Source organism: Oncorhynchus keta, chromosome 28 (genome assembly GCF_023373465.1).
Source record: "Oncorhynchus keta strain PuntledgeMale-10-30-2019 chromosome 28, Oket_V2, whole genome shotgun sequence".
In the NCBI taxonomy this organism is placed as follows: domain Eukaryota; kingdom Metazoa; phylum Chordata; class Actinopteri; order Salmoniformes; family Salmonidae; genus Oncorhynchus; species Oncorhynchus keta.
In genome coordinates this window covers 78,783,058-78,809,246 of record NC_068448.1, presented here as the reverse complement: position 1 = coordinate 78,809,246, position 26,189 = coordinate 78,783,058, and the positions used below count along the sequence as shown (strand labels likewise).

The 26,189-nt window shown below is 40.9% G+C and overlaps 1 protein-coding gene across 20 annotated transcripts in view; it reads left to right on the top strand.

The window, feature by feature from the left end:
* The window catches only part of LOC127912937 (eyes absent homolog 1), a 160,031-nt gene that overhangs the window by 8,615 nt on the left and 125,227 nt on the right, over positions 1-26,189 (top strand). For 7 of the 20 annotated variants that reach the window (XM_052484041.1, XM_052484040.1, XM_052484036.1 and 4 more), the window contains exons 2-4: positions 13,869-13,981; positions 15,232-15,297; positions 20,143-20,211. The exons of 2 other annotated variants lie outside the window; for them this stretch is intronic. In XM_052484041.1, the coding sequence (XP_052340001.1) occupies positions 13,873-13,981; positions 15,232-15,297; positions 20,143-20,211 (244 nt within the window). In that variant the 5' untranslated portion in view covers positions 13,869-13,872. Of the gene's footprint in view, positions 1-9,102; positions 9,881-13,868; positions 13,982-15,231; positions 15,298-20,133; positions 20,212-26,189 lie in introns of those variants that run through there. 11 more of the 20 variants (XM_052484047.1, XM_052484046.1, XM_052484038.1 and 8 more) reach the window with 5 other exon arrangements.

Below are 26,189 nucleotides of genomic sequence, written 5' to 3'. Positions count from 1 at the left end.
GTAGAACAGACTAATGGACTGTAGAACAGACTAATGGACTATAGAACAGACTAATGGACTGTAGAACAGACTAGTGGACTGTAGAACAGACTAATGGACTGTAGAACAGACTAATGGACTGTAGAACAGACTAATGGACTGTAGAACAGACTAATGGTTGAGACTAGTGGACTGTAGAACAGACTAATGGACTGTAGAACAGACTAATGGTTGAGACTAGTGGACTGTAGAACAGACTAATGGACTAATAGTTGAGACTAGTGGACTGTAGAACAGACTGAGAATGGACTGTAGAACAGACTAATGGACTGTAGAACAGACTAATGGACTGTAGAACAGAACAGACTAATGGACTGTAGAACAGACTAATGGACTGTAGAACAGACTAATGGACTGTAGAACAGACTAATGGACTGTAGAACAGACTAATGGACTGTAGAACAGACTAATGGACTGTAGAACAGACTAATGGACTGTAGAACAGACTAATGGACTGTAGAACAGACTAATGGACTGTAGAACAGACTAATGGACTGTAGAACAGACTAATGGACTATAGAACAGACTAATGGACTGTAGAACAGACTAATGGTTGAGACTAGTGGACTGTAGAACAGACTAATGGTTGAGACTAGTGGACTGTAGAACAGACTAATGGACTGTAGAACAGACTAGTGGACTATAGAACAGACTAATGGACTGTAGAACAGACTAATGGACTGTAGAACAGACTAGTGGACTGTAAAACAGACTAATGGACTGTAGAACAGACTAATGGACTATAGAACAGACTAATGGACTGTAGAACAGACTAATGGTTGACACTATTGGACTGTAGAACAGACTAATGGTCTGTAGAACAGACTAATGGACTGTAGAACAGACTAATGGACTGTAGAACAGACAGACTAGTGGACTATAGAACAGACAAATGGACTGTAGAACAGACTAATGGACTGTAGAACAGACTAATGGACTGTAGAACAGACTAATGGACTGTAGAACAGACTAATGGACTATAGAACAGACTAATGGACTGTAGAACAGACTAATGGACTGTAGAACAGACTAATGGACTGTAGAACAGACTAATGGACTGTAGAACAGACTAATGGACTGTAGAACAGACTAATGGTTGAGACTAGTGGACTGTAGAACAGACTAATGGACTGTAGAACAGACTAATGGACTATAGAACAGACTAATGGACTGTAGAACAGACTAATGGACTGTAGAACAGACTAATGGACTGTAGAACAGACTAATGGACTGTAGAACAGACTAATGGACTGTAGAACAGACTAATGGACTGTAGAACAGACTAATGGACTGTAGAACAGACTAATGGACTGTAGAACAGACTAATGGACTGTAGAACAGACTAATTGTAGAACAGACTAATGGACTGTAGAACAGACTAATGGTAGAGACTAGTGGACTGTAGAACAGACTAATGGTTGAGACTAGTGGACTATAAAACAGACTAATGGACTGTAGAACAGACTAATGGTTGAGACTAGTGGACTGTAGAACAGACTAATGGTTGAGACTAGTGGACTGTAGAACAGACTAATGGACTGTAGAACAGACTAGTGGAACAGACTAGTGGACTGTAGAACAGACTAATGGTTGAGACTAGTGGACTGTAGAACAGACTAATGGACTGTAGAACAGACTAATGGTTGAGACTAGTGGACTATAGAACAGACTAATGGACTGTAGAACAGACTAATGGACTATAGAACAGACTAATGGACTGTAGAACAGACTAATGGACTGTAGAACAGACTAATGGACTGTAGAACAGACTAATGGTTGAGACTAGTGGACTGTAGAACAGACTAATGGACTGTAGAACAGACTAATGGACTGTAGAACAGACTAATGGACTGTAGAACAGACTAATGGACTGTAGAACAGACTAATGGACTGTAGAACAGACTAATGGACTGTAGAACAGACTAATGGACTGTAGAACAGACTAGTGGACTGTAGAACAGACTAATGGACTGTAGAACAGACTAGTGGACTGTAAAACAGACTAGTGGACTGTAGAACAGACTAATGGTTGAGACTAGTGGACTGTAGAACAGACTAATGGACTGTAGAACAGACTAATGGAATGTAGAACGGACTAGTGGACTATAGAACAGACAAATGGACTGTAGAACAGACTAATGGACTGTAGAACAGACTAATGGACTGTAGAACAGACTAATGGACTGTAGAACAGACTAATGGACTATAAAACAGACTAATGGACTGTAGAACAGACTAATGGTTGAGACTAGTGGACTGTAGAACAGACTAATGGACTCTAGAACAGACTAATGGACTGTAGAAAAGACTAGTGGACTATAAAACAGACTAATGGACTATAAAACAGACTAATGGACTGTGAGACTAGTGGACTGTAGAACAGACTAATGGACTGTAGAACAGACTAATGGACTATAGAACAGACTAATGGACTGTAGAACAGACTAATGTAGAACAGACTCGTAGAACAGACTAATGGACTGTAGAACAGACTAATGGACTCTAGAACAGACTAATCTCTCTCTCTCAGACTATGGTCTCTGAACAGACTAATGGACTGTAGAACAGACTCTGGACTGTAGAACAGACTAGTGGACTGTAGAACAGACTAATGGACTGTAGAACAGACTAATGGACTGTAGAACAGACTAATGGACTGTAGAACAGACTAATGGACTGTAGAACAGACTAATGGACTGTAGAACAGACTAATGGACTATAGAACAGACTAATGGACTGTAGAACTCCACTACATGGTTGAGACTAGTGGACTCTAGAACAGACTAATTTTAAGAAGTCGTGGAGGGTTGTAAAAATAACAGAAGTAATGGACGGTTGTAAAAATAACTATAGAACAGTAATGGACGGTAGATAAATAACCAGAAAGTCGTGGAGGGTTGTGAAAATAACCAGACAGTCATGGACTGTAAAATAACCAATGGTCATGGAGGGTTGTATGAAATAACCAGAAGTCGTGAGAGGGTTGTAAAAATAACCAGAAGTCATGGAGGCTGTAGAAAATAACCAGAAGTCGTGGACGGTTGTAAAAATAACCAGAAGTAATGGAGGGTTGAAAAATAACCAGAAGTCGTGGAGGGTTGTAAAAATAACCAGAAGTCTGGATGGACTGTTGAGGGTCAGACTAATGGACTATAGGAGATGATGTGACTGTCGTGATTACAATGCCAAGATGGCTGAAACAGAGAGAGTGGACTGTAGAACAGACATGGAGAGAACGGAGACAGAGAGAACAGACTAATGGTTGTGACATAGTGGACTGTAGACAGACTAATGAGAGAGACTAGTGGACTGTAGAAGAGAGAGACTGTGAGAGAGAGAGAGAGAGAGATGGACATAGAGAGACCGAGACAGAACGAGAGAGAGAGAGAGGAGTAGAACAGACAAAGATGTAGAGATAGAACAGACTAATGAGACTGTAGAACAGAGCGAGAGAGAGATGAGAGAGACCGAGACAGACTAATGGAGTAGAACAGAGAGTGACATAGAAGAGACTAATGGTTGAGACTAGTGGACTGAGAACAGAGATGGACATAAACAGACTAATGAACAGAGAACAGACTAATGGTTGAGACTAGAGAGACTGTAGACAGACTAATGGACTGTAGAACAGACATAGTGGACTGTAGACAGAAACATGGAGAGAACAGACTAGTGGACTATAAAACAGACTAATGGTTGAGACTAGTGGAGAGAGAACAGACTAATGGAGAGAACAGACTAATGGACTATAGAACAGACTAATGGACGAGACAGAGAACAGACTAATGTAGAACAGCAGGGCTCGGACAGAGTGACTCTCAGACTGAAGAACAGTAATATAGTTACTCTACCAGGGTCATAGGGACCATATGTGGCTCCGTATAATCTCCACATACTTGTTTTTCCGTCTCCCTGACTCTCTCACGGTCAAGATGCACTGCACCTCTGATTTGGGGGCCGCTAAAGTGGCCCCTGTAATGCATCTGTGGTTACTGTGTGTGTGATCTCTACAATAGTCCTCCACTACAAAGAGATGTCTGTACTTAAGAAGGGAGGGTTGTAAAAATTGTACGGTTGTAAAATAACCAGAAGTATAGGGTTGTATAAATAAGTGATGTACGTGGAGGGTTGTAACTGTAATAGTGAGTCATGGAGGGTTGTATAAATAACAGAAGTATAGGGTTGTAAAAATAACCAGAAGTGATGGAGGCTTGTAAAAATAACCAGAGTGTACTGTAAAAATACCAGAAGTCGTGGAGGGTTGAAAAATAACCAGAAGTAGTGAGGGTTGTAAAAATAAGTGATGTCTGTGGAGGTTGTTGACTGTCATAGTGTTGTACTATAGGAGATGTTGTGTTGTAGTGATTACAATGCCAAGATGGCTGAACTCAGAGTAGAGACGGTATAGTGTTGAGACTGAGACAGTGATGTACTGTATAGTGATGTACTGTATAGTGATGTACTGTGTAGTGTTGTACTGTATAGTGTTGTACATAGAGAGTATACCGAGACAGAGCGAGAGAGAGAGAGAGAGAGAGAGAGTGATGTACTGTGTAGTGTTGTACTGTATAAGACGGTATAGTGTTGTACTGTATAGTGATGTACTGTATAGTGATGTACATGTATAGTGAGACTGTGTAGTGTTGTACTGTATAGTGTTGTACTGTATAGTGATGTACTGTGTAGTGTTGTACTGTATAGTGTTGTACTGTATAGTGATGTGACATAGTGTAGTGTTGTACTGTAGAGAGAGAGGTATAGAGTTGTACTGTATAGTGATGTACTGTATAGTGATGTAGGGCTGTATAGTGATGTACTGAAGAACAGTGTTGTTACTACCAGGGTATAGTGATGTGGCTGTATAGTGATGTACTGTTTAGTCTTGACTCTATAGTGTTGTACTGTATAGTGATGTACTGTATAGTGGCCCCTGTATAGTGGTTACTGTGTGTGTTGTACTGTATAGTGATGTACTGTATAGTGTACTGTATAGTGTTGTACTGTATAGTGTTGTACTGTATAGTGATGTACTGTATAGTGTTGTACTGTATAGTGATGTACTGTATAGTGTTGTACTGTATAGTGATGTACTGTATAGTGATGTACTGTATAGTGTTGTACTGTATAGTGATGTACTGTGTAGTGTTGTACTGTATAGTGATGTACTGTATAGTGATGTACTGTATAGTACTGTATAGTGATGTACTGTATAGTGATGTACTGTATAGTGATGTACTGTGTAGTGATGTACTGTATAGTACTGTATAGTGTTGTACTGTATAGTGATGTACTGTATAGTGATGTACTGTATAGTGATGTACTGTATAGTGATGTACTGTATAGTGATGTATTGTGTAGTGATTTACTGTATAGTGATGTACTGTGTAGTGATGTACTGTGTAATGATGTACTGTATAGTGATGTATTGTGTAGTGATTTACTGTATTGTACTGTATAGTGTTGTACTGTAGAGTGATGTATTGTGTAGTGATTTACTGTATAGTGGTGTACTGTATAGTGATGTACTGTACTGTATAGTGATGTACTGCATAGTGATGTACTCTATAGAGATGTACTGTACTGTATAGTGATGTACTGTACTGTATAGTAATGTTCTGTATAGTGATGTACTGTACTGTATAGTGATGTACTGTATAGTAATGTGCTGTACAGTGATGTACTGTATAGTGATGTACTGTACTGTATAGTGATGTACTGTATAGTGTTGTACTGTACTGTATAGTGTTGTACTGTACTGTATAGTGATGTACTGTATAGTGTTGTACTATATAGTGTTGTACTGTACTGTACTGTATAATGATGTACTGTATAGTTATATTCTCTATAGTTTAGTACTGTATAGTGATTTACTGTATATTGATATACTATAGTGTATCTTGATATACTGTATAGTTATTTACTGTATAGTGATGTATTGTATAGTGATTTACTGCATTGAATAGTGTCGTACTGTATAGTGATGTACTGTATAGTACTGTACTCTACAGGATGTACTTTACTGTATGCACTGTATGGTGCTATACTTTATAGTGCTGCAATTTGTAGTGATATAGTACTGTACTTTATAGAACTGTACTGTATAGTGATGTACTGTATAGTGATGTACTGCACTGTATAGTGATGTACTGCATAGTGATGTACTGTATAGTGATGTACTGTACTGTATAGTGATGTACTGTACTGTATAGTGATGTACTGCACTGTATAGTGATGTTACTGTATAGTGATGTACTGTATAGTGATGTACTGCATAGTGATGTACTGTATAGTGATGTACTGTACTGTATAGTGATGTACTGTATAGTGATGTACTGTACTGTATAGTGATGTACTGCACTGTATAGTGATGTTACTGTATAGTGATGTGCTGTATAGTGATGTACTGTATAGTGATGTACTGTATAGTGATGTACTGTATGGCGATGTACTATATAGTGTTGTACTGTCCTGTATAGTGATGTATTGTATAGTGATGTACTGTACTGTATAGTGATGTACTGCACTGTATAGTGATGTTACTGTATAGTAATGTGCTGTATAGTGATGTACTGTATAGTGATGTACTGTATAGTGATGTACTGTATAGTGATGTGCTGTATGGCGATGTACTATATAGTGTTGTACTGTCCTGTATAGTGATGTATTGTATAGTGATGTACTGTACTGTATAGTGATGTACTGTATAGTGATGTACTATATACCATTTGACAAGGCCTTGGCCAAAAATGATGCTGTATTTAGGGAATAGGGTGTCAGGTCCCATTGGGTCCTGCTCTAAAGTAGTGCACTATAAAAGGAATAGGGTGGCATTTATTACACAGCCAGCGTGGACCCTGGGACTAAACACATCCCTCTGCAGCTGAATCATAGACTTCCTGACGGGCTGCCCCTCAGGTGGTAAGGGTAGGCAATAACGCTGATACCCTACACGGGGGCCCCTCTGGGGTGCGTGCTTAGTCCCCTCCTGTACTTACTGTTCACGCACATCTCCGTGGCCAAGCACTACTCTAAACTCATCATTAAGTTCGCTGACGACACAACGGTGTTAGGCCTGATCACCGACAACAATGTGACAGTCTATAGGGAGGAGGTCAGAGACCTGGCAGTGTGGCAATGCATACGGCTATACCAGGCGGTGTCAGAAGAAGGCCCTAAAAATTGCACTGCAAGCGGTATCGGAGCGCTAAGGCTAGAGTGAAGACTAGAGAGAAGGCTAGAGAGAAGGGGAGAGAGAAGGGGAGAGAGAAGGCCAGAGAGAAGGGAAGAGAGAAGGGAAGAGAGAAGGCTAGAGAGAAGGGAAGAGAGAAGGGAAGAGAGAAGGGAAGAGAGAAGGGGAGAGAGAAGGGAAGAGAGAAGGGAGAGAGAAGGGAAGAGAGAAGGGAAGAGAGAAGGGGAGAGAGAAGGCTAGAGAGAAGGGAAGAGAGAAGGGAAGAGAGAAGGGAAGAGAGAAGGGAAGAGAGAAGGGGAGAGAGAAGGGAAGAGAGAAGGGGAGAGAGAAGGGAAGAGAGAAGGGAAGAGAGAAGGGGAGAGAGAAGGGAAGAGAGAAGGGAAGAGAGAAGGCTAGAGAGAAGGGAAGAGAGAAGGGAAGAGAGAAGGGAAGAGAGAAGGGGAGAGAGAAGGGGAGAGAGAAGGCCAGAGAGAAGGGAAGAGAGAAGGGAAGAGAGAAGGGAAGAGAGAAGGAGAGAGAAGGGGAGAGAGAAGGGAAGAGAGAAGGGGAGAGAGAAGGGAAGAGAGAAGGGAAGAGAGAAGGGGAGAGAGAAGGGAAGAGAGAAGGCTAGAGAGAAGGGAAGAGAGAAGGGGAGAGAGAAGGCTAGAGAGAAGGGGAGAGAGAAGGGAAGAGAGAAGGGGAGAGAGAAGGGAAGAGAGAAGGGAAGAGAGAAGGGGAGAGAGAAGGGGAGAGAGAAGGCTAGAGAGAAGGGAGAGAGAAGGGGAGAGAGAAGGGAAGAGAGAAGGGGAGAGAGAAGGGAAGAGAGAAGGGAAGAGAGAAGGGGAGAGAGAAGGGGAGAGAGAAGGGAGAGAGAAGGGGAGAGAGAAGGGAGAGAGAAGGGAAGAGAGAAGGGGAGAGAGAAGGCTAGAGAGAGAAGGGGAGAGAGAAGGGAGAGAGAAGGGGAAGAGAGAAGGAGAGAGAAGGGGAGAGAGAAGGGAAGAGAGAAGGAAGAGAGAAGGGGAGAGAGAAGGCTAGAGAGAAGGGAAGAGAGAAGGGGAGAGAGAAGGCTAGAGAGAAGGGGAGAGAGAAGGGGAGAGAGAAGGCTAGAGAGAAGGGAGAGAGAAGGGGAGAGAGAAGGGGAGAGAGAAGGGTAGAGAGAAGGGGAGAGAGAAGGAGAGAGAAGGGAGAGAGAAGGGGAGAGAGAAGGGGAGAGAGAAGGCTAGAGAGAAGGGGAGAGAGAAGGGGAGAGAGAAGGCTAGAGAGAAGGGGAGAGAGAAGGGGAGAGAGAAGGCTAGAGAGAAGGGGAGAGAGAAGGGGAGAGAGAAGGCTAGAGAGAAGGGGGAGAGAAGGGGAGAGAGAAGGCTAGAGAGAAGAGAGAGAAGGGGAGAGAGAAGGCTAGAGAGAAGGGGAGAGAGAAGGGGAGAGAGAAGGCTAGAGAGAAGGGGAGAGAGAAGGGGAGAGAGAAGGCTAGAGAGAAGGGGAGAGAGAAGGGGAGAGAGAAGGCTAGAGAGAAGGGAGAGAGAAGGGGAGAGAGAAGGCTAGAGAGAAGGGAAGAGAGAAGGGGAGAGAGAAGGGGAGAGAGAAGGCTAGAGAGAAGGGAGAGAGAGAAGGGAGAGAGAAGGCTAGAGAGAAGGGGAGAAGAGAAGGGGAGAGAGAAGGCTAGAGAGAAGGGAAGAGAGAAGGGGAGAGAGAAGGCTAGAGAGAAGGGGAGAGAGAAGGCTAGAGAGAAGGGGAGAGAGAAGGGAAGAGAGAATGGAAGAGAGAAGGGGAGAGAGAAGGGGAGAGAGAAGGAAGAGAGAAGGGGAGATAGAAGGGAAGAGAGAAGTGGAATAGGAGAGAGAAGGAAGAGAGAAGGGGAGAGAGAAGGCTAGAGAGAAGGGGAGAGAGAAGGGGAGAGAGAAGGCTAGAGAGAAGGGGAGAGAGAGAGAAGACAGAGGAGAGAGAGGTGAGAAAGAGAGAGGGAGGGGAGTGCAGATACATTTCAGGTGGTGTCAATTGCAGATGAAAGATTTGCTGAAGATGCTACGGGCGTCATGCTTCACTGGACTCTATTCAACAAGTCACATCTCTCTCCCCTCTATCCAGCAGCTGTTATCAGGAGCTACCTAACTTCCTACCTCCATGCTACTCCCCCCCCCCAATCCACCTCACACCCCTTTACCTCCCTTCATCCAACCCCCCAGTCCCCCGCCCCCTCCCCTTCCTGCTTACCTTGGCTAAGCCCTCTTTGTATGTTGATTGTGGGCGGGCTAATCCAGTTTGCAGCTGTCGTAGACCAATGATGAATCACCTTTCCGTCATTTGGCTGCAGTACCATCACTCGGGGAGGAGGGAGGGAGGGGAGACCTGAACGAGGGAGGAGAGGCAACAGTGGTAGAAGAAGAGAGAGCGAGAGAGAGAGAAGAGAAGGGCTGAGAGAGAAAGTCTATAGAGAGAGAATGTCCTCTGTTCGTTTCCCAGTGCAGTTAGCCCTCTCTTCCCGCTCTTGAGACAGAATAACAATAATGTTTTCTCAGACCAGCTCTATTGTGTCATGGATGGGTCTGGACAGTGACACACAGCTGAAATAACAAGGAGGGACATTGTTTCTGTTCAGGCAGGTGGAAAGAGAGAAAAAAAAAACAGAGAGAGGCAGCCTGGTTCAGATGATTCCGGGCCGCTACGTATTTCCAGGTAAGAGCAGAGTTGGACCAGCGCCAGGCAGGTAGCATCAGAAGGGTTGCAGGGAGGGAAGGAGAGAGGGAGGGAGAGAGAGAGAGAGAGAGAGAGAGAGAGAGAGGGAGGGAGGGAGGGAGAGAGAGAGAGAGAGAGAGAGAGAGAGAGAGAGAGAGAGAGAGAGAGAGAGAGAGAGAGAGTAATAGTAATTGTCTCCTGGTATATCTGTAACGCCACTGTTCATAATTGTATTTCAGGTTTTTGGTGATAATTTGGTGGGGGTGATAATTTGGTGGGGGTGATAAATAGGTGGGGGTGATAATTTGGTGGGGGTGATAAATAGGTGGGGGTGATAATTTGGTGGGGGTGATAAATAGGTGGGGGTGATAATTTGGTGGGGGTGATAAATAGGTGGGGGTGATAATTTGGTGGGGGTGATAATTTGGTGGGGGTGATAAATAGGTGGGGGTGATAAATAGGTGGGGGTGATAATTTGGTGGGGGTGATAATTTGGTGGGGGTGATAATTTGGTGGGGGTGATAATTTGGTGGGGGTGATAAATAGGTGGGGGTGATAAATAGGTGGGGGTGATAAATAGGTGGGGGTGATAAATAGGTGGGGGTGATAATTTAGCAGTAAATTCATATTTCTCTGGGGAAATAGGACACAGATACCAGCATGTCATTATCCCCCAACAATATTCACAACAATTCTACATTATTTACTTAATTTGAGTAGGGAAAAAAACATGTCATGCTGAACTGAGTGAGTAGAAAACGCAATCTATATATCTGTGTATTTATTTTTTTAAATTTAATTTAAAAACAAGTCTATTGACTATATCTTTCCATCCCAACGTTATTTTAATAGTAGACATATAATTTCATTTGATTGGATTGTTGAAATAGCAGACATATCATTTCATCCTATCAGATTGCGTTTGCATTAAACAAAAACTAACGGCTTAGTTTAGTTGATTGATATGCAATCTATAAATGTAACTGGGAAAAAAAAGCAGTTTTAATGTACCAAACATTTCTCCCTAATTTAATTAAACAGTTATGACAAAAGACACAATATGAGTTATGATTTGTGTGATGTTTCAGCTGTCTTCGGCTGAGCAACTTTTCACAGCAACAATGAGGGGATAGAATAGTGTTTTCAATGGTGTGGTCTTCAGTATAAACACAGAAACAATTAAGATGGTTGCCAGAGCAAACTGATGCGTCGTGAACTAGGCATTATCATCTCTCTTCACTGAGCCGCAGACAGAGCACTCAGAATCACTCAGAGAACATACTCTTCTAATCACTTGGAGAAGTAGCTAATCACTTGGAGAAGTAGCTAATCAAATGGAGAAGAAGTTAATCACTTGGAGAAGTAGCTAATCACTTGGAGAAGTACCTAATCACTTGGAGTAGTGAATCACTTGGAGAAGTAGCTAATCACTTGGAGAAGTAGCTAATCACTTGGAGAAGTAGCTAATTACTTGGAGAAGTTAATCACTTGGAGAAGTAGTTAATCACTTGGAGAAGTAGCTAATCACTTGGAGAAGTAGCTAATAACTTGGAGAAGTAGCTAATCACATGGAGAAGTAGCTAATCACTTGGAGAAGTAGCTTGCTGCTCTTAGAATCATTAAGAGATCAAACTCTTCGAACCTTCGAGCAACTAACTACTTTAACCATAGCCTCCAATCACAGAGCGTGTTCACACTGTGTACTACGGATGTCTATACAATTACTTTGCTGTAGACTAGCATGAGTATGTACATTAATCAACATGGAGCGAATGCTCTATACTGTAGACTAGCATGAGTATGTACATTCATCAACATGGAGCGAATGCTCTATACTGTAGACTAGCATGAGTATGTACATTAATCAACATGGAGCAAATGCTCTATACTGTAGACTAGCATGAGTATGTACATTAATCAACATGGAGCGAATGCTCTATACTGTAGACTAGCATGAGTATGTACGTTAATCAACATGGAGCGAATGCTCTATACTGTAGACTAGCATGAGTATGTACATTAATCAACATGGAGCGAATTAATAGGCAGAGATAACATTAATAGGCAGAGATAACATTAATAGGCAGAGATAACATTAATAGGCAGAGATAACATTAATAGGCAGAGATAACATTAATAGGCAGAGATAACATTAATAGGCAGAGATAACATTAATAGGCAGAGATAACATTAATAGGCAGAGATAACATTAATAGGCAGAGATAACATTAATAGGCAGAGATAACATTAATAGGCAGAGATAACATTAATAGGCAGAGATAACATTAATAGGCTGAGATAACATTAATAGGCAGGGATAACATTAATAGGCAGAGATAACATTAATATGCAGAGATAACATTAATAGGCAGAGATAACATTAATAGGCAGAGATAACATTAATAGGCAGAGATAACATTAATAGGCAGAGATAACATTAATATGCAGAGATAACATTAATAGGCAGAGATAACATTAATAGGCAGGGATAACATTAATAGGCAGAGATAACATTAATAGGCAGAGATAACATTAATAGGCGGAGATAACATTAATAGGTGGAGATAACATTAATAGGCAGGGATAACATTAATAGGCAGAGATAACATTAATAGGTGGAGATAACATTAATAGGCAGGGATAACATTAATAGGCAGAGATAACATTAATAGGCAGAGATAACATTAATAGGCAGAGATAACATTAATAGGTGGAGATAACATTAATAGGTGGAGATAACATTAATAGGCAGAGATAACATTAATAAGCAGAGATAACATTAATAGGCAGAGATAACATTAATAGGCTGAGATAACATTAATAGGCAGAGATAACATTAATAGGTGGAGATAACATTAATAGGTGGAGATAACATTAATAGGTGGAGATAACATTAATAGGCAGGGATAACATTAATAGGCAGAGATAACATTAATAGGCAGAGATAACATTAATAGGCAGAGATAACATTAATAGGCAGAGATAACATTAATAGGTGGAGATAACATTAGTACGTGGAGATAACATTAATAGGCAGAGATAACATTAATAAGCAGAGATAACATTAATAGGCAGAGATAACATTAATAGGCTGAGATAACATTAATAGGCAGAGATAACATTAATAGGTGGAGATAACATTAATAGGTGGAGATAACATTAATAGGCAGAGATAACATTAATAGGCAGAGATAACATTAATAGGCAGATATAACATTAATAGGCAGAGATAACATTAATAGGTGGAGATAACATTAATAGGCTGAGATAACATTAATAGGCAGAGATAACATTAATAGGTGGAGATAACATTAATAGGCAGAGATAACATTAATAGGTGGAGATAACATTAATAGGCTGAGATAACATTAATAGGCAGAGATAACATTAATAAATGGAGATAACATTAATAGGCAGAGATAACATTAATAGGCAGAGATAACATTAATAAATGGAGATAACATGAATAGGTGGAGATAACATTAATAGGCAGAGATAACATTAATAGGTGGAGATAACATTAATAGGCAGAGATAACATTAATAGGCAGAGATAACATTAATAGGCAGAGATAACATTAATAGGCAGAGATAACATTAATAGGCAGAGATAACATTAATAGGCAGAGATAACATTAATAGGCAGAGATAACATTAATAGGCAGAGATAACATTAATAGGTGGAGATAACATTAATAGGCAGAGATAACATTAATAGGTGGAGATAACATTAATAGGCAGAGATAACATTAATAGGCGGAGATAACATTAATAGGCAGAGATAACATTAATAGGCAGAGATAACATTAATAGGTGGAGATAACATTAATAGGCAGAGATAACATTAATAGGCAGAGATAACATTAATAGGCAGAGATAACATTAATAGGCAGAGATAACATTAATAGGCAGAGATAACATTAATAGGCAGAGATAACATTAATAGGCAGAGATAACATGTGTGTGTGTGTGTGTCTCTCGTCCGTCAGGTCTATGGACATGCAGGATCTAGCCAGTCCTCACAGCCGTGAATCCCCTAATGGTCCCAGCCTCGACAACTCCCATATCAATACCAATTCCATGACCCCCAATGGCACTGAAGGTATGTGCTTAGGGATTTTCTTCCTGAATACTTCCCTCACTTTCGCTGTGTGGACTCTAAATTCACTATAGGACTATAGGACATGGGAGAGGAATAGGCTGAGCCCTGTAGACAATCAGGTAAATAGCTCATAGAGCATGGCGCTTGTAACGCCAGGATAGTGGGTTCATTCCCGGGACCACCCATACGTAGAATGTATGCACACATGACTGACTGTAAGTCGCTTTGGATAAAAGCTTCTGCTAAATGGCATATATTAATAATAATTAATATTAAATAATGATGTGACACATTCAAACGTTAAACTTGGCACAATGGTTGGACACTCCGTTGTAATCACAACCATTCTACCAATTGCGTTGTAGCTTCATCAGTTGTACAATTTAAGTTTGTACGGGTAGCAGAGCGGAGGAAGAGGGGACTTTTTCTTTTTTTTTTTTTAAACCTCACCTCTTCCTGTGTGTAGCGTTTTAATGCATCTGCTAAAGTTGTGAAATGCCTGAATGGCAATAAAACGTCTCCAGGTGCTACCCCGTTGAAATCGCGATCTGTTTTCCATTTTCAAAAGGTGAAGTCAACAGATGAAAACGTGGTACCACGACTTTCCTCCAGTCTACTTCGCTGTACTTCTGAATAACTACTTGTGACCCAATGGCTTGTAGACTTACTGCGTTGGTTTCAAAACACAATTTAAAAAGGGCCACTTGTATTTGATCTAGATATGAAAACGATATGAAAACGATCTGCTTTGTAAATCTGATGCTATTGTCTCTGTGTTTACAGAGGAACTATTAGCAGTATATTTAAACGCCCGTGTAATTATTCAAAAGCTCACGGTATGAAAATGGGTTGTAGTTTTTGCATGTGGTTTGTACATGTCCCTATTGACACAGGTGAGTAGGCTCGTTGTGTCCTCTCAAACCACCACTCTCTCTCGTTGAACCTAACGTCGTTAGCAGGGCGCTATTACGAACCCACTCATGCGCTTCGAAGTCTACCTTAAAACAAAAAAATGTCTTCTTGATAGGAAAAAAGGGATAACGCTTTCTTGTGGTTTTAGGGAGTGTGCGTGCGTCCCAAATTAGAACCCTATTCCCTATGTAGTGCACTACTTTTGACCGATTGTTTGACAAAAGCAGTGCCCTCCGTAGGAAGTAGGGTGTAATTTGTCCTCTGCAGGACAAAGAGCCTGTCGTAGAGCCGCGGTGAAGTCAGATTGTCATGTATCCTATTCTCTGTTTCCCATATAGGTGATAACATCACAATGCTCACCACAGCTGACTGGCTGTTAAGCACTAGCTCACAGTCGGCTGCAGGTCGGTGCAGTTCAGGATATGAAAGGACAATACTTGGTTTTTCAACTTAGAAAAGACAAGAAGAAAAACACAAACATCTTGTGCTTTTACTCTTCTTCTTTTTTTTTTATATATATCCCACTATAAATGAAAAGATCCCAATTAATTAACTGTTAATTAATTATCTCAATTGATAACGAATCTATTTTTTTAATTCTAAGAGTTTCTTCAACTATTGTGCCTTTCTTGGCGTTGATGTAATTGTTGCACTCGTGTTATGTTGAGTGTGTGAAGCATGGTTTGAGACTGGCTGGATCCTGTGGATGCCTTGTTTGTTATGTTGAGTGTGTGAAGCATGGTTTGAGACCGGCTGGATCCTGTGGATGCCTTGTTTTGATTGGTTGAGTGTGTGAAGCATGGTTTGAGACTGGCTGGATCCTGTGGATGCCTTGTTTTGATTGGTTGAGTGTGTGAAGCATGGTTTGAGACTGGCTGGATCCTGTGGATGCCTTGTTTTGATTGGTTGAGTGTGTGAAGCATGGTTTGAGACTGGCTGGATCCTGTGGACGCCTTGTTTTGATTGGTTGAGTGTGTGAAGCATGGTTTGAGACCGGCTGGATCCTGTGGACGCCTTGTTTTGATTGGTTGAGTGTGTGAAGCATGGTTTGAGACTGGCTGGATCCTGTGGATGCCTTGTTTTGATTGGTTGAGTGTGTGAAGCATGGTTTGAGACTGGCTGGATCCTGTGGATGCCTTGTTTTGATTGGTTGAGTGTGTGAAGCATGGTTTGAGACTGGCTGGATCCTGTGGACGCCTTGTTTTGATTGGTTGAGTGTGTGAAGCATGGTTTGAGACCGGCTGGATCCTGTGGACGCCTTGTTTTGATTGGTTGAGTGTGTGAAGCATGGTTTGAGACTGGCTGGATCCTGTGGACGCCTTGTTTTGATTGGTTGGTTGTTCCCATGCTGTGTTTCATGAGTACGGTGGTTAACGTGTGTTTCTCTGTGAACACCTGAGTGTGACCTTTGACCTTTAGTCTGTGCATGCAGTGTTACACCACGACGTGCCCTCATTATATTAGCTAGTATACCTACACACACACGCACGCGAACACGCACGCACACACACACACACACACACACACTCACACACACACACACTCACGTGCAAAGACAAACACACACACACACTCACGTGCACAGACACATACACACACTCACATGCACAGACACACACACACACACACTCACGTGCACAGACACACACACACACACACTCACGTGCACAGCCACACAAACACTCACGTGCACAGACACACACACATCCTATTTCTCTGTATTGTATTATCTCTACCTAAATGTGTTATTCCAAAAACACTCTCCATCCCACTCTGCCTCCTACTCTCCCTCCCACTCTCCCTCCCACTCTCCCTCCCACTCTCCCTCCTACTCTCCCTCCTACTCTCCCTCCTACTCTCCCTCTCCCTCCTACTCTCCCTCCTACTCTCCCTCTCCCTCCCACTCTCCCTCCTACTCTCCCTCCTACTCTCCCTCCCACTCTCCCTCTCCCTCCTACTCTCCCTCCCTCCTCCTCCCTCCTACTCTCCCTCCTACTCTCCCTCCTACTCTCCCTCCTACTCTCCCTCCTACTCTCCCTCTCCCTCCTACTCTCCCTCCTACTCTCCCTCCTACTCTCCCTCCTACTCTCCCTCCTACTCTCCCTCCTACTCTCCCTCCCACTCTCCCTCCTACTCTCCCCCCTCCTCTCCCTCTCCTACTCTCTCCTCTCCCTCCTACTCTCCCCTACTCTCCCTCCTACTCTCCCTCCTACTCTCCCTCCTACTCTCCCTCCTACTCTCCCTCTCCCTCCTACTCTCCCTCCTACTCTCCCTCCTACTCTCCCTCCTACTCTCCCTCCTACTCTCCCTCCTACTCTCCCTCCTACTCTCCCTCCTACTCTCCCTCTCCCTCCCACTCGCCCTCCTACTCTCCCTCCTACTCTCCCTCCCACTCTCCCTCCTACTCTCCCTCCCACTCTCCCTCCTACTCTCCCTCTCCCTCCTACTCTCCCTCCTACTCTCCCTCCTACTCTCCCTCTCCCTCCTACTCTCCCTCCTACTCTCCCTCCTACTCTCCCTCTCCCTCCCACTCGCCCTCCTACTCTCCCTCCTACTCTCCCTCCCACTCTCCCTCCTACTCTCCCTCCTACTCTCCTCTCAACTCTCCCTCCTACTCTCCATCCCACTCTCCCTCCTACTCTCCCTCCCACTCTCCTCTCCCTCTCCCATCCTACTCTCCCTCCTACTCTCCCTCCTACTCTCCCTCCTCTCCCTCCTACTCTCCCTCCTACTCTCCCTCTCCCTCCTACTCTCCCTCCTACTCTATCTCCTATTCTCCCTCCTACTCTCCCTCTCCCTCCCACTCGCCCTCCTACTCTCCCTCCTACTCTCCCTCTCCCTCCCACTCTCCTCCCTACTCTCCCTCCTACTCTCCCTCCTACTATCCCTCCCACTCTCCTCTCCCTCCTACTCTCCCTCCCACTCTCCCTCCTACTCTCCCTTCTACTTTCCCTCCCACTCTCCTGTCTACTCTCCCTCTCCCTCCCACTCTTCCTCCTACTCTCCCTCATACTCTCCCTCATACTCTCCCTCCCTCTCTCCCTCATACTCTCCCTCCCTCTCTCCCTCCCTCTCTCCCTCCCACTCTCCTCTCCCTCCTACTCTCCCTCCTACTCTCCCTCCCACTCTCTCCCTCCTACTCTCCCTTCTACTTTCCCTCCCACTCTCCTGTCTACTCTCCCTCTCCCTCCCACTCTTCCTCCTACTCTCCCTCATACTCTCCCTCCCTCTCTCCCTCATACTCTCCCTCTCTCTCTCCCTCCCACTCTCCCTCCTACTCTCCCTTCTACTTTCCCTCCCACTCTCCTGTCTACTCTCCCTCTCCCTCCTACTCTCCCTCCTACTCTCCCTCATACTCTCCCTCCCTCTCTCCCTCATACTCTCCCTCCAACTCTCCCTTCCTCTCTCCCTCATACTCTCCCTCCCTCTCTCCCTCCCACTCTCCTCTCCCTCCTACTCTCCCTCCTACTCTCCCTCCCACTCTCCTCTCCCTCCTACTCTCCCTCCTACTCTCCCTCCCACTCTCCCTCCTACTCTCCCTTCTACTCTCCCTCTCCCTCCTACTCTCCCTCCTACTCTCCCTCCCACTCTCCCTCCTACTCTCCCTTCTACTTTCCCTCCCACTCTCCTGTCTACTCTCCCTCTCCCTCCTACTCTCCCTCCTACTCTCCCTCCTACTCTCCCTCATACTCTCCCTCCCTCTCTCTCTCCCTCTCTCCCTCCCTCCCTCTCTCCCTCATACTCTCCCTCCCTCTCTCCCTCCCTCTCTCCCTCCCTCTCTCCCTCATACTCTCCCTCCCTCTCTCCCTCATACTCTCCCTCCCTCTCTCCCTCCCACTCTCTCGTCAACAATTCCTCAGCAGAATGATCAAAGTAAAACACGACAGGGAAAAGCTTCTTTAAAAACATGAGAGACACACCGAGCATGACTCCCTTTACCCACATGATGTGAATTTGTTTTGCCTCCTTCCTCTTCTCTATATCACCCCCCCCCCCTTCCCCCCCTTCCCTTCCCTTCCCATCCCAAAGCCTGCTTGCTGCCTGATGTGAAATGGATTGATTTCAAAGATTCCCTAGCTGTCAGATAACTGTAAAATCCTCTCCACTGAGCCATCAGTGTTATAACTCTGAGAGGCTCAGCGGGGCGAGGGGTCACGCTCCATTCGCTACAGTTCTTAAAACAGATTTTATACTATATCTATATTGTCTTGACATTTCAATCGTATTTGCACGTCCATGCAGACTGACTCCCTCTCCGTGCAGGGGCCATTTTACACCAGTATCCCTACTACCATTGACTGTGTTAATCTTTCTTTCCCCCTGACGCTACATTATAACCTGGGGTAAGCCATACAGTAATTAGTGACCATGAATTATTATGTTATGTTAATTGGATATGTAATGTTAATTATATATTATTTGATTGATTACTTTGATTGATTGATGAATTAAAATGTATTGACGGGATTGTAGTTTGCCTTTTACTGTTGCATTCTGGGACAAACAAACAGACTGTACATAGAAGAGCTGTTGAAGGATGGTTTGGTTTTTATTCATAGTTAAGTCAACAGGTTGAAATGAGGAAGGTCATCTTTGTTGGTTTAATGGATTAACAATTAGGCAAAATGTTTTATTTTCCTCAAAAGTGTGTTGAGAGATAATTTATTGTAATCTACGCTGAGGAGCGATATGTTTTATTTTCATGTTAATCCCATATAATTACATGTAGATGATCCCTAAAATTAATCCAACAAACGTTATTATTATAAATTCCATTTTGAAAAAAAATTATTAGGCTCTAAGTCTAAAAGAACAGAATGTAAAAGTTGTATATTAGTCAAATATTTCCCATCCTGCATTTCACCCCAGTATTGTTTATAGCACATTCCACTGAGTGTGCTCCACTGTAGTTCCGGTGTAGTTCTGGTGTAGTTCCGGTGTAGTTCAGGCTGTAGTTCCGGCTGTAGTTCCGGTGTAGTTCCGGCTGTAGTTCCGGTGTAGTTTTGGGTGTATGTTCAAAGACATCCCAAACTACTAACCTCACCAGTCATAGTGTCAGTTGTGTGTGTGTGTGTGTGTGTGTGTGTGTGTGTGTGTGTGTGTGTGTGTGTGTGTGTGTGTGTGTGTGTGTGTGTGTGTGTGTGTGTGTGTGTGTGTGTGTGTGTGTGTGTGTGTGTGTGTGCCGATGGTGTGTGTGTGTGTGTATGCTGACGGTGTGTGTGTGTTGTCTTTGTCCCCAGTTAAAACAGAACCAATGAGCAGCAGTGACATCACCACCCCAGTAGCCGACGCCTCCCTAGACAGCTTCTCAGGATCAGGTGAGACGGGAGGGGACCCGTGTGTGTGATTGCGTGCTGCGTAAAATAAAATATCATGTGTGAATAGCAGAGCAGTAGAATGATCTGGTTTCCTGTTTCCTCAGCCGGATCTGTATCCAACTCATGTTGTATGTCAGCAATATATGGTCATCTTTTCCACCTCCGCCAAACATCACCTCACTACCGAGTATAATTAAACATCACCTCACTACCCAGTATAATTAAACATCTCATCACTACCCAGTATAATTAAACATCACTACCCAGTATAATTAAACATCTCATCACTACCCAGTATAATTAAACATCACCTCACTACCCAGTATAATTAAACATCACCTCACTACCCAGTATAATTAAACATCACTACCCAGTATAATTAAACATCTCATCACTACCGAGTATAATTAAACATCACCTCACTACCGAGTATAATTAAACATCACCTCACTACCCAGTATAATTAAACATCACATCACTACCCAGTATAATTAAACATCACATCACTACCCAGTATAATTAAACATCACTACCCAGTATAATTAAACATCACTACCCAGTATAATTAAACATCACCTCACTACCCAGTATAATTAAACATCACCTCACTACCCAGTATAATTAAACATCACATCACTACCCAGTATAATTAAACATCACCTCACTACCCAGTATAATTAAACATCACCTCACTACCCAGTATAATTAAACATCACTACCCAGTATAATTAAACATCACTACCCAGTATAATTAAACATCACCTCACTACCCAGTATAATTAAACATCACTACCCAGTATAATTAAACATCACCTCACTACCCAGTATAATTAAACATCACTACCCAGTATAATTAAACATCACTACCCAGTATAATTAAACATCACCTCACTACCCAGTATAATTAAACATCACTACCCAGTATAATTAAACATCACTACCCAGTATAATTAAACATCACCTCACTACCGAGTATAATTAAACATCACCTCACTACCCAGTATAATTAAACATCACCTCACTACCCAGTATAATTAAACATCTCATCACTACCCAGTATAATTAAACATCACTACCCAGTATAATTAAACATCTCATCACTACCGAGTATAATTAAACATCACCTCACTACCGAGTATAATTAAACATCACCTCACTACCCAGTATAATTAAACATCACTACCCAGTATAATTAAACATCACCTCACTACCCAGTATAATTAAACATCACTACCCAGTATAATTAAACATCACTACCCAGTATAATTAAACATCACTACCCAGTATAATTAAACATCACCTCACTACCCAGTATAATTAAACATCACATCACTACCCAGTATAATTAAACATCACTACCCAGTATAATTAAACATCACTACCCAGTATAATTAAACATCACCTCACTACCCAGTATAATTAAACATCACCTCACTACCCAGTATAATTAAACATCACATCACTACCCAGTATAATTAAACATCACATCACTACCCAGTATAATTAAACATCACTACCCAGTATAATTAAACATCACTACCCAGTATAATTAAACATCACTACCCAGTATAATTAAACATCACCTCACTACCCAGTATAATTAAACATCACTACCCAGTATAATTAAACATCACCTCACTACCCAGTATAATTAAACATCACTACCCAGTATAATTAAACATCACTACCCAGTATAATTAAACATCACCTCACTACCCAGTATAATTAAACATCACTACCCAGTATAATTAAACATCACTACCCAGTATAATTAAACATCACCTCACTACCCAGTATAATTAAACATCACCTCACTACCCAGTATAATTAAACATCACCTCACTACCCAGTATAATTAAACATCACCTCACTACCCAGTATAATTAAACATCACCTCACTACCCAGTATAATTAAACATCACTACCCAGTATAATTAAACATCACCTCACTACCCAGTATAATTAAACATCACTACCCAGTATAATTAAACATCACCTCACTACCCAGTATAATTAAACATCACTACCCAGTATAATTAAACATCACTACCCAGTATAATTAAACATCACCTCACTACCCAGTATAATTAAACATCACTACCCAGTATAATTAAACATCACCTCACTACCCAGTATAATTAAACATCACTACCCAGTATAATTAAACATCACCTCACTACCCAGTATAATTAAACATCACCTCACTACCCAGTATAATTAAACATCACTACCCAGTATAATTAAACATCACCTCACTACCCAGTATAATTAAACATCACCTCACTACCCAGTATAATTAAACATCACTACCCAGTATAATTAAACATCACCTCACTACCCAGTATAATTAAACATCACCTCACTACCCAGTATAATTAAACATCACATCACTACCCAGTATAATTAAACATCACCTCACTACCGAGTATAATTAAACATCACTACCCAGTATAATTAAACATCACACCCAGTATAATTAAACATCACATCACTACCCAGTATAATTAAACATCACCTCACTACCCAGTATAATTAAACATCACATCACTACCCAGTATAATTAAACATCACCTCACTACCCAGTATAATTAAACATCACATCACTACCCAGTATAATTAAACATCACCTCACTACCGAGTATAATTAAACATCACTACCCAGTATAATTAAACATCACCTCACTACCGAGTATAATTAAACATCACTACCCAGTATAATTAAACATCACTACCCAGTATAATTAAACATCTCATCACTACCCAGTATAATTAAACATCACATCACTACCCAGTATAATTAAACATCACCTCACTACCGAGTATAATTAAACATCACTACCCAGTATAATTAAACATCACTACCCAGTATAATTAAACATTACTACCCAGTATAATTAAACATCTCATCACTACCCAGTATAATTAAACATCACATCACTACCCAGTATAATTAAACATCACCTCACTACCGAGTATAATTAAACATCACTACCCAGTATAATTAAACATCACTACCCAGTATAATTAAACATCTCATCACTACCCAGTATAATTTAACATCACTACCCAGTATAATTAAATATCACCTCACTACCCAGTATAATTAAACATCACATCACTACCCAGTATAATTAAACATCACATCACTACCCAGTATAATTTAACATCACATCACTACCCAGTATAATTAAACATCACCTCACTACCCAGTATAATTAAACATCACTACCCAGTATAATTAAACATCACCCCACTACCCAGTATAATTAAACATCATACCCAGTATAATTAAACATGACATCACTACCCAGTATAATTAAACATCACACCCAGTATAATTAAACATCACTACCCAGTATAATTAAACATCACCTCACTACCCAGTATAATTAAACATCACCTCACTACCCAGTATAATTAAACATCACACCCAGTATAATTAAACATCACATCACTACCCAGTATAATTAAACATCACACCCAGTATAATTAAACATCACTACCCAGTATAATTAAACATCACATCACTACCCAGTATAATTAAACATCACCTCACTACCCAGTATAATTAAACATCAACATCACTACCCAGTATAATTAAACATCACTACCCAGTATAATTAAACATCACTACCCAGTATAATTAAACATCACACCCAGTATAATTAAACATCATCACTACCCAGTATAATTAAACATCACCTCACTACCCAGTATAATTAAACATCACCTCACTACCCAGTATAATTAAACATCACTACCCAGTATAATTAAACATCACCATCACTACCCAGTATAATTAAACATCACATCACTACCCAGTATAATTAAAAATCACTACCCAGTATAATTAAACATCACTACCCAGTATAATTAAACATCACCTCACTACCCAGTATAATTAAACATCACTACCCAGTATAATTAAACATCACTACCCAGTATAATTAAACATCACTCACTACCCAGTATAATTAAACATCACTACCCAGTATAATTAAACATCACCTCACTACCCAGTATAATTAAACATCACTACCCAGTATAATTAAACATCACTACCCAGTATAATTAAACATCACCTCACTACCCAGTATAATTAAACATCACTACCCAGTATAATTAAAACATCACTACCCAGTATAATTAAACATCACATCACTACCCAGTATAATTAAACATCATCACTACCCAGTATAATTAAACATCATCACTACCAGTATAATTAAACATCACTACCCAGTATAATTAAACATCACACCCAGTATAATTAAACATCACATCACTACCCAGTATAATTAAAACATCACTACCCAGTATAATTAAACATCACTACCCAGTATAATTAAACATCATCACTACCAGTATAATTAAACATCACATCACTACCCAGTATAATTAAACATCACCTCACTACCCAGTATAATTAAACATCACTACCCAGTATAATTAAACATCACCTCACTACCCAGTATAATTAAACATCACTACCCAGTATAATTAAAACATCACTACCCAGTATAATTAAACATCACATCACTACCCAGTATAATTAAACAACATCACTACCCAGTATAATTAAACATCACTACCCAGTATAATTAAACATCACTACCCAGTATAATTAAACATCACTACCCAGTATAATTAAAACACCACCCAGTATAATTAAATCACTACCCAGTATAATTAAACATCACATCACTACCCAGTATAATTAAACATCACTCACCCAGTATAATTAAACATCACTACCCAGTATAATTAAACATCACTACCCAGTATAATTAAACATCACATCACTACCCAGTATAATTAAACATCACTACCCAGTATAATTAAATATCATCACTACCCAGTATAATTAAAAACATCACTACCCAGTATAATTAAACAACATCACTACCCAGTATAATTAAACATCACTACCCAGTATAATTAAACATCACTACCCAGTATAATTAAACAACTAATTAAACATCACTACCCAGTATAATTAAACATCACATCACTACCCAGTATAATTAAACATCACTACCCAGTATAATTAAACATCACTACCCAGTATAATTAAACATCACTACCCAGTATAATTAAACATCACATCACTACCCAGTATAATTAAACATCACACCCAGTATAATTAAACATCACATCACTACCCAGTATAATTAAACATCACACCCAGTATAATTAAACATCACTACCCAGTATAATTAAACATCACATCACTACCCAGTATAATTAAACATCACCTCACTACCCAGCATAATTAAACATCACTACCCAGTATAATTAAACATCACTACCCAGTATAATTAAACATCACTACCCAGTATAATTAAACATCACTACCCAGTATAATTAAACATCACACCCAGTAAAATTAAACATCACTACCCAGTATAATTTAACATCACTACCCAGTATAATTAAACATCACATCACTACCCAGTATAATTAAACATCACTACCCAGTATAATTAAACATCACATCACTACCCAGTATAATTAAACATCACATCACTACCCAGTATAATTAAACATCACTACCCAGTATAATTAAACATCACTACCCAGTATAATTAAACATCACTACCCAGTATAATTAAACATCACATCACTACCCAGTATAATTAAACATCACTACCCAGTATAATTAAACATCACTACCCAGTATAATTAAACATCACACCCAGTAAAATTAAACATCACTACCCAGTATAATTAAACATCACTACCCAGTATAATTAAACATCACCTCACTACCCAGTATAATTAAACATCACCTCACTACCCAGTATAATTAAACATCACTACCCAGTATAATTAAACATCACTACCCAGTATAATTAAACATCACTCACTACCCAGTATAATTAAAACATCACTACCCAGTATAATTAAACATCACTACCCAGTATAATTAAACATCACATCACTACCCAGTATAATTAAACATCATCACTACCCAGTAT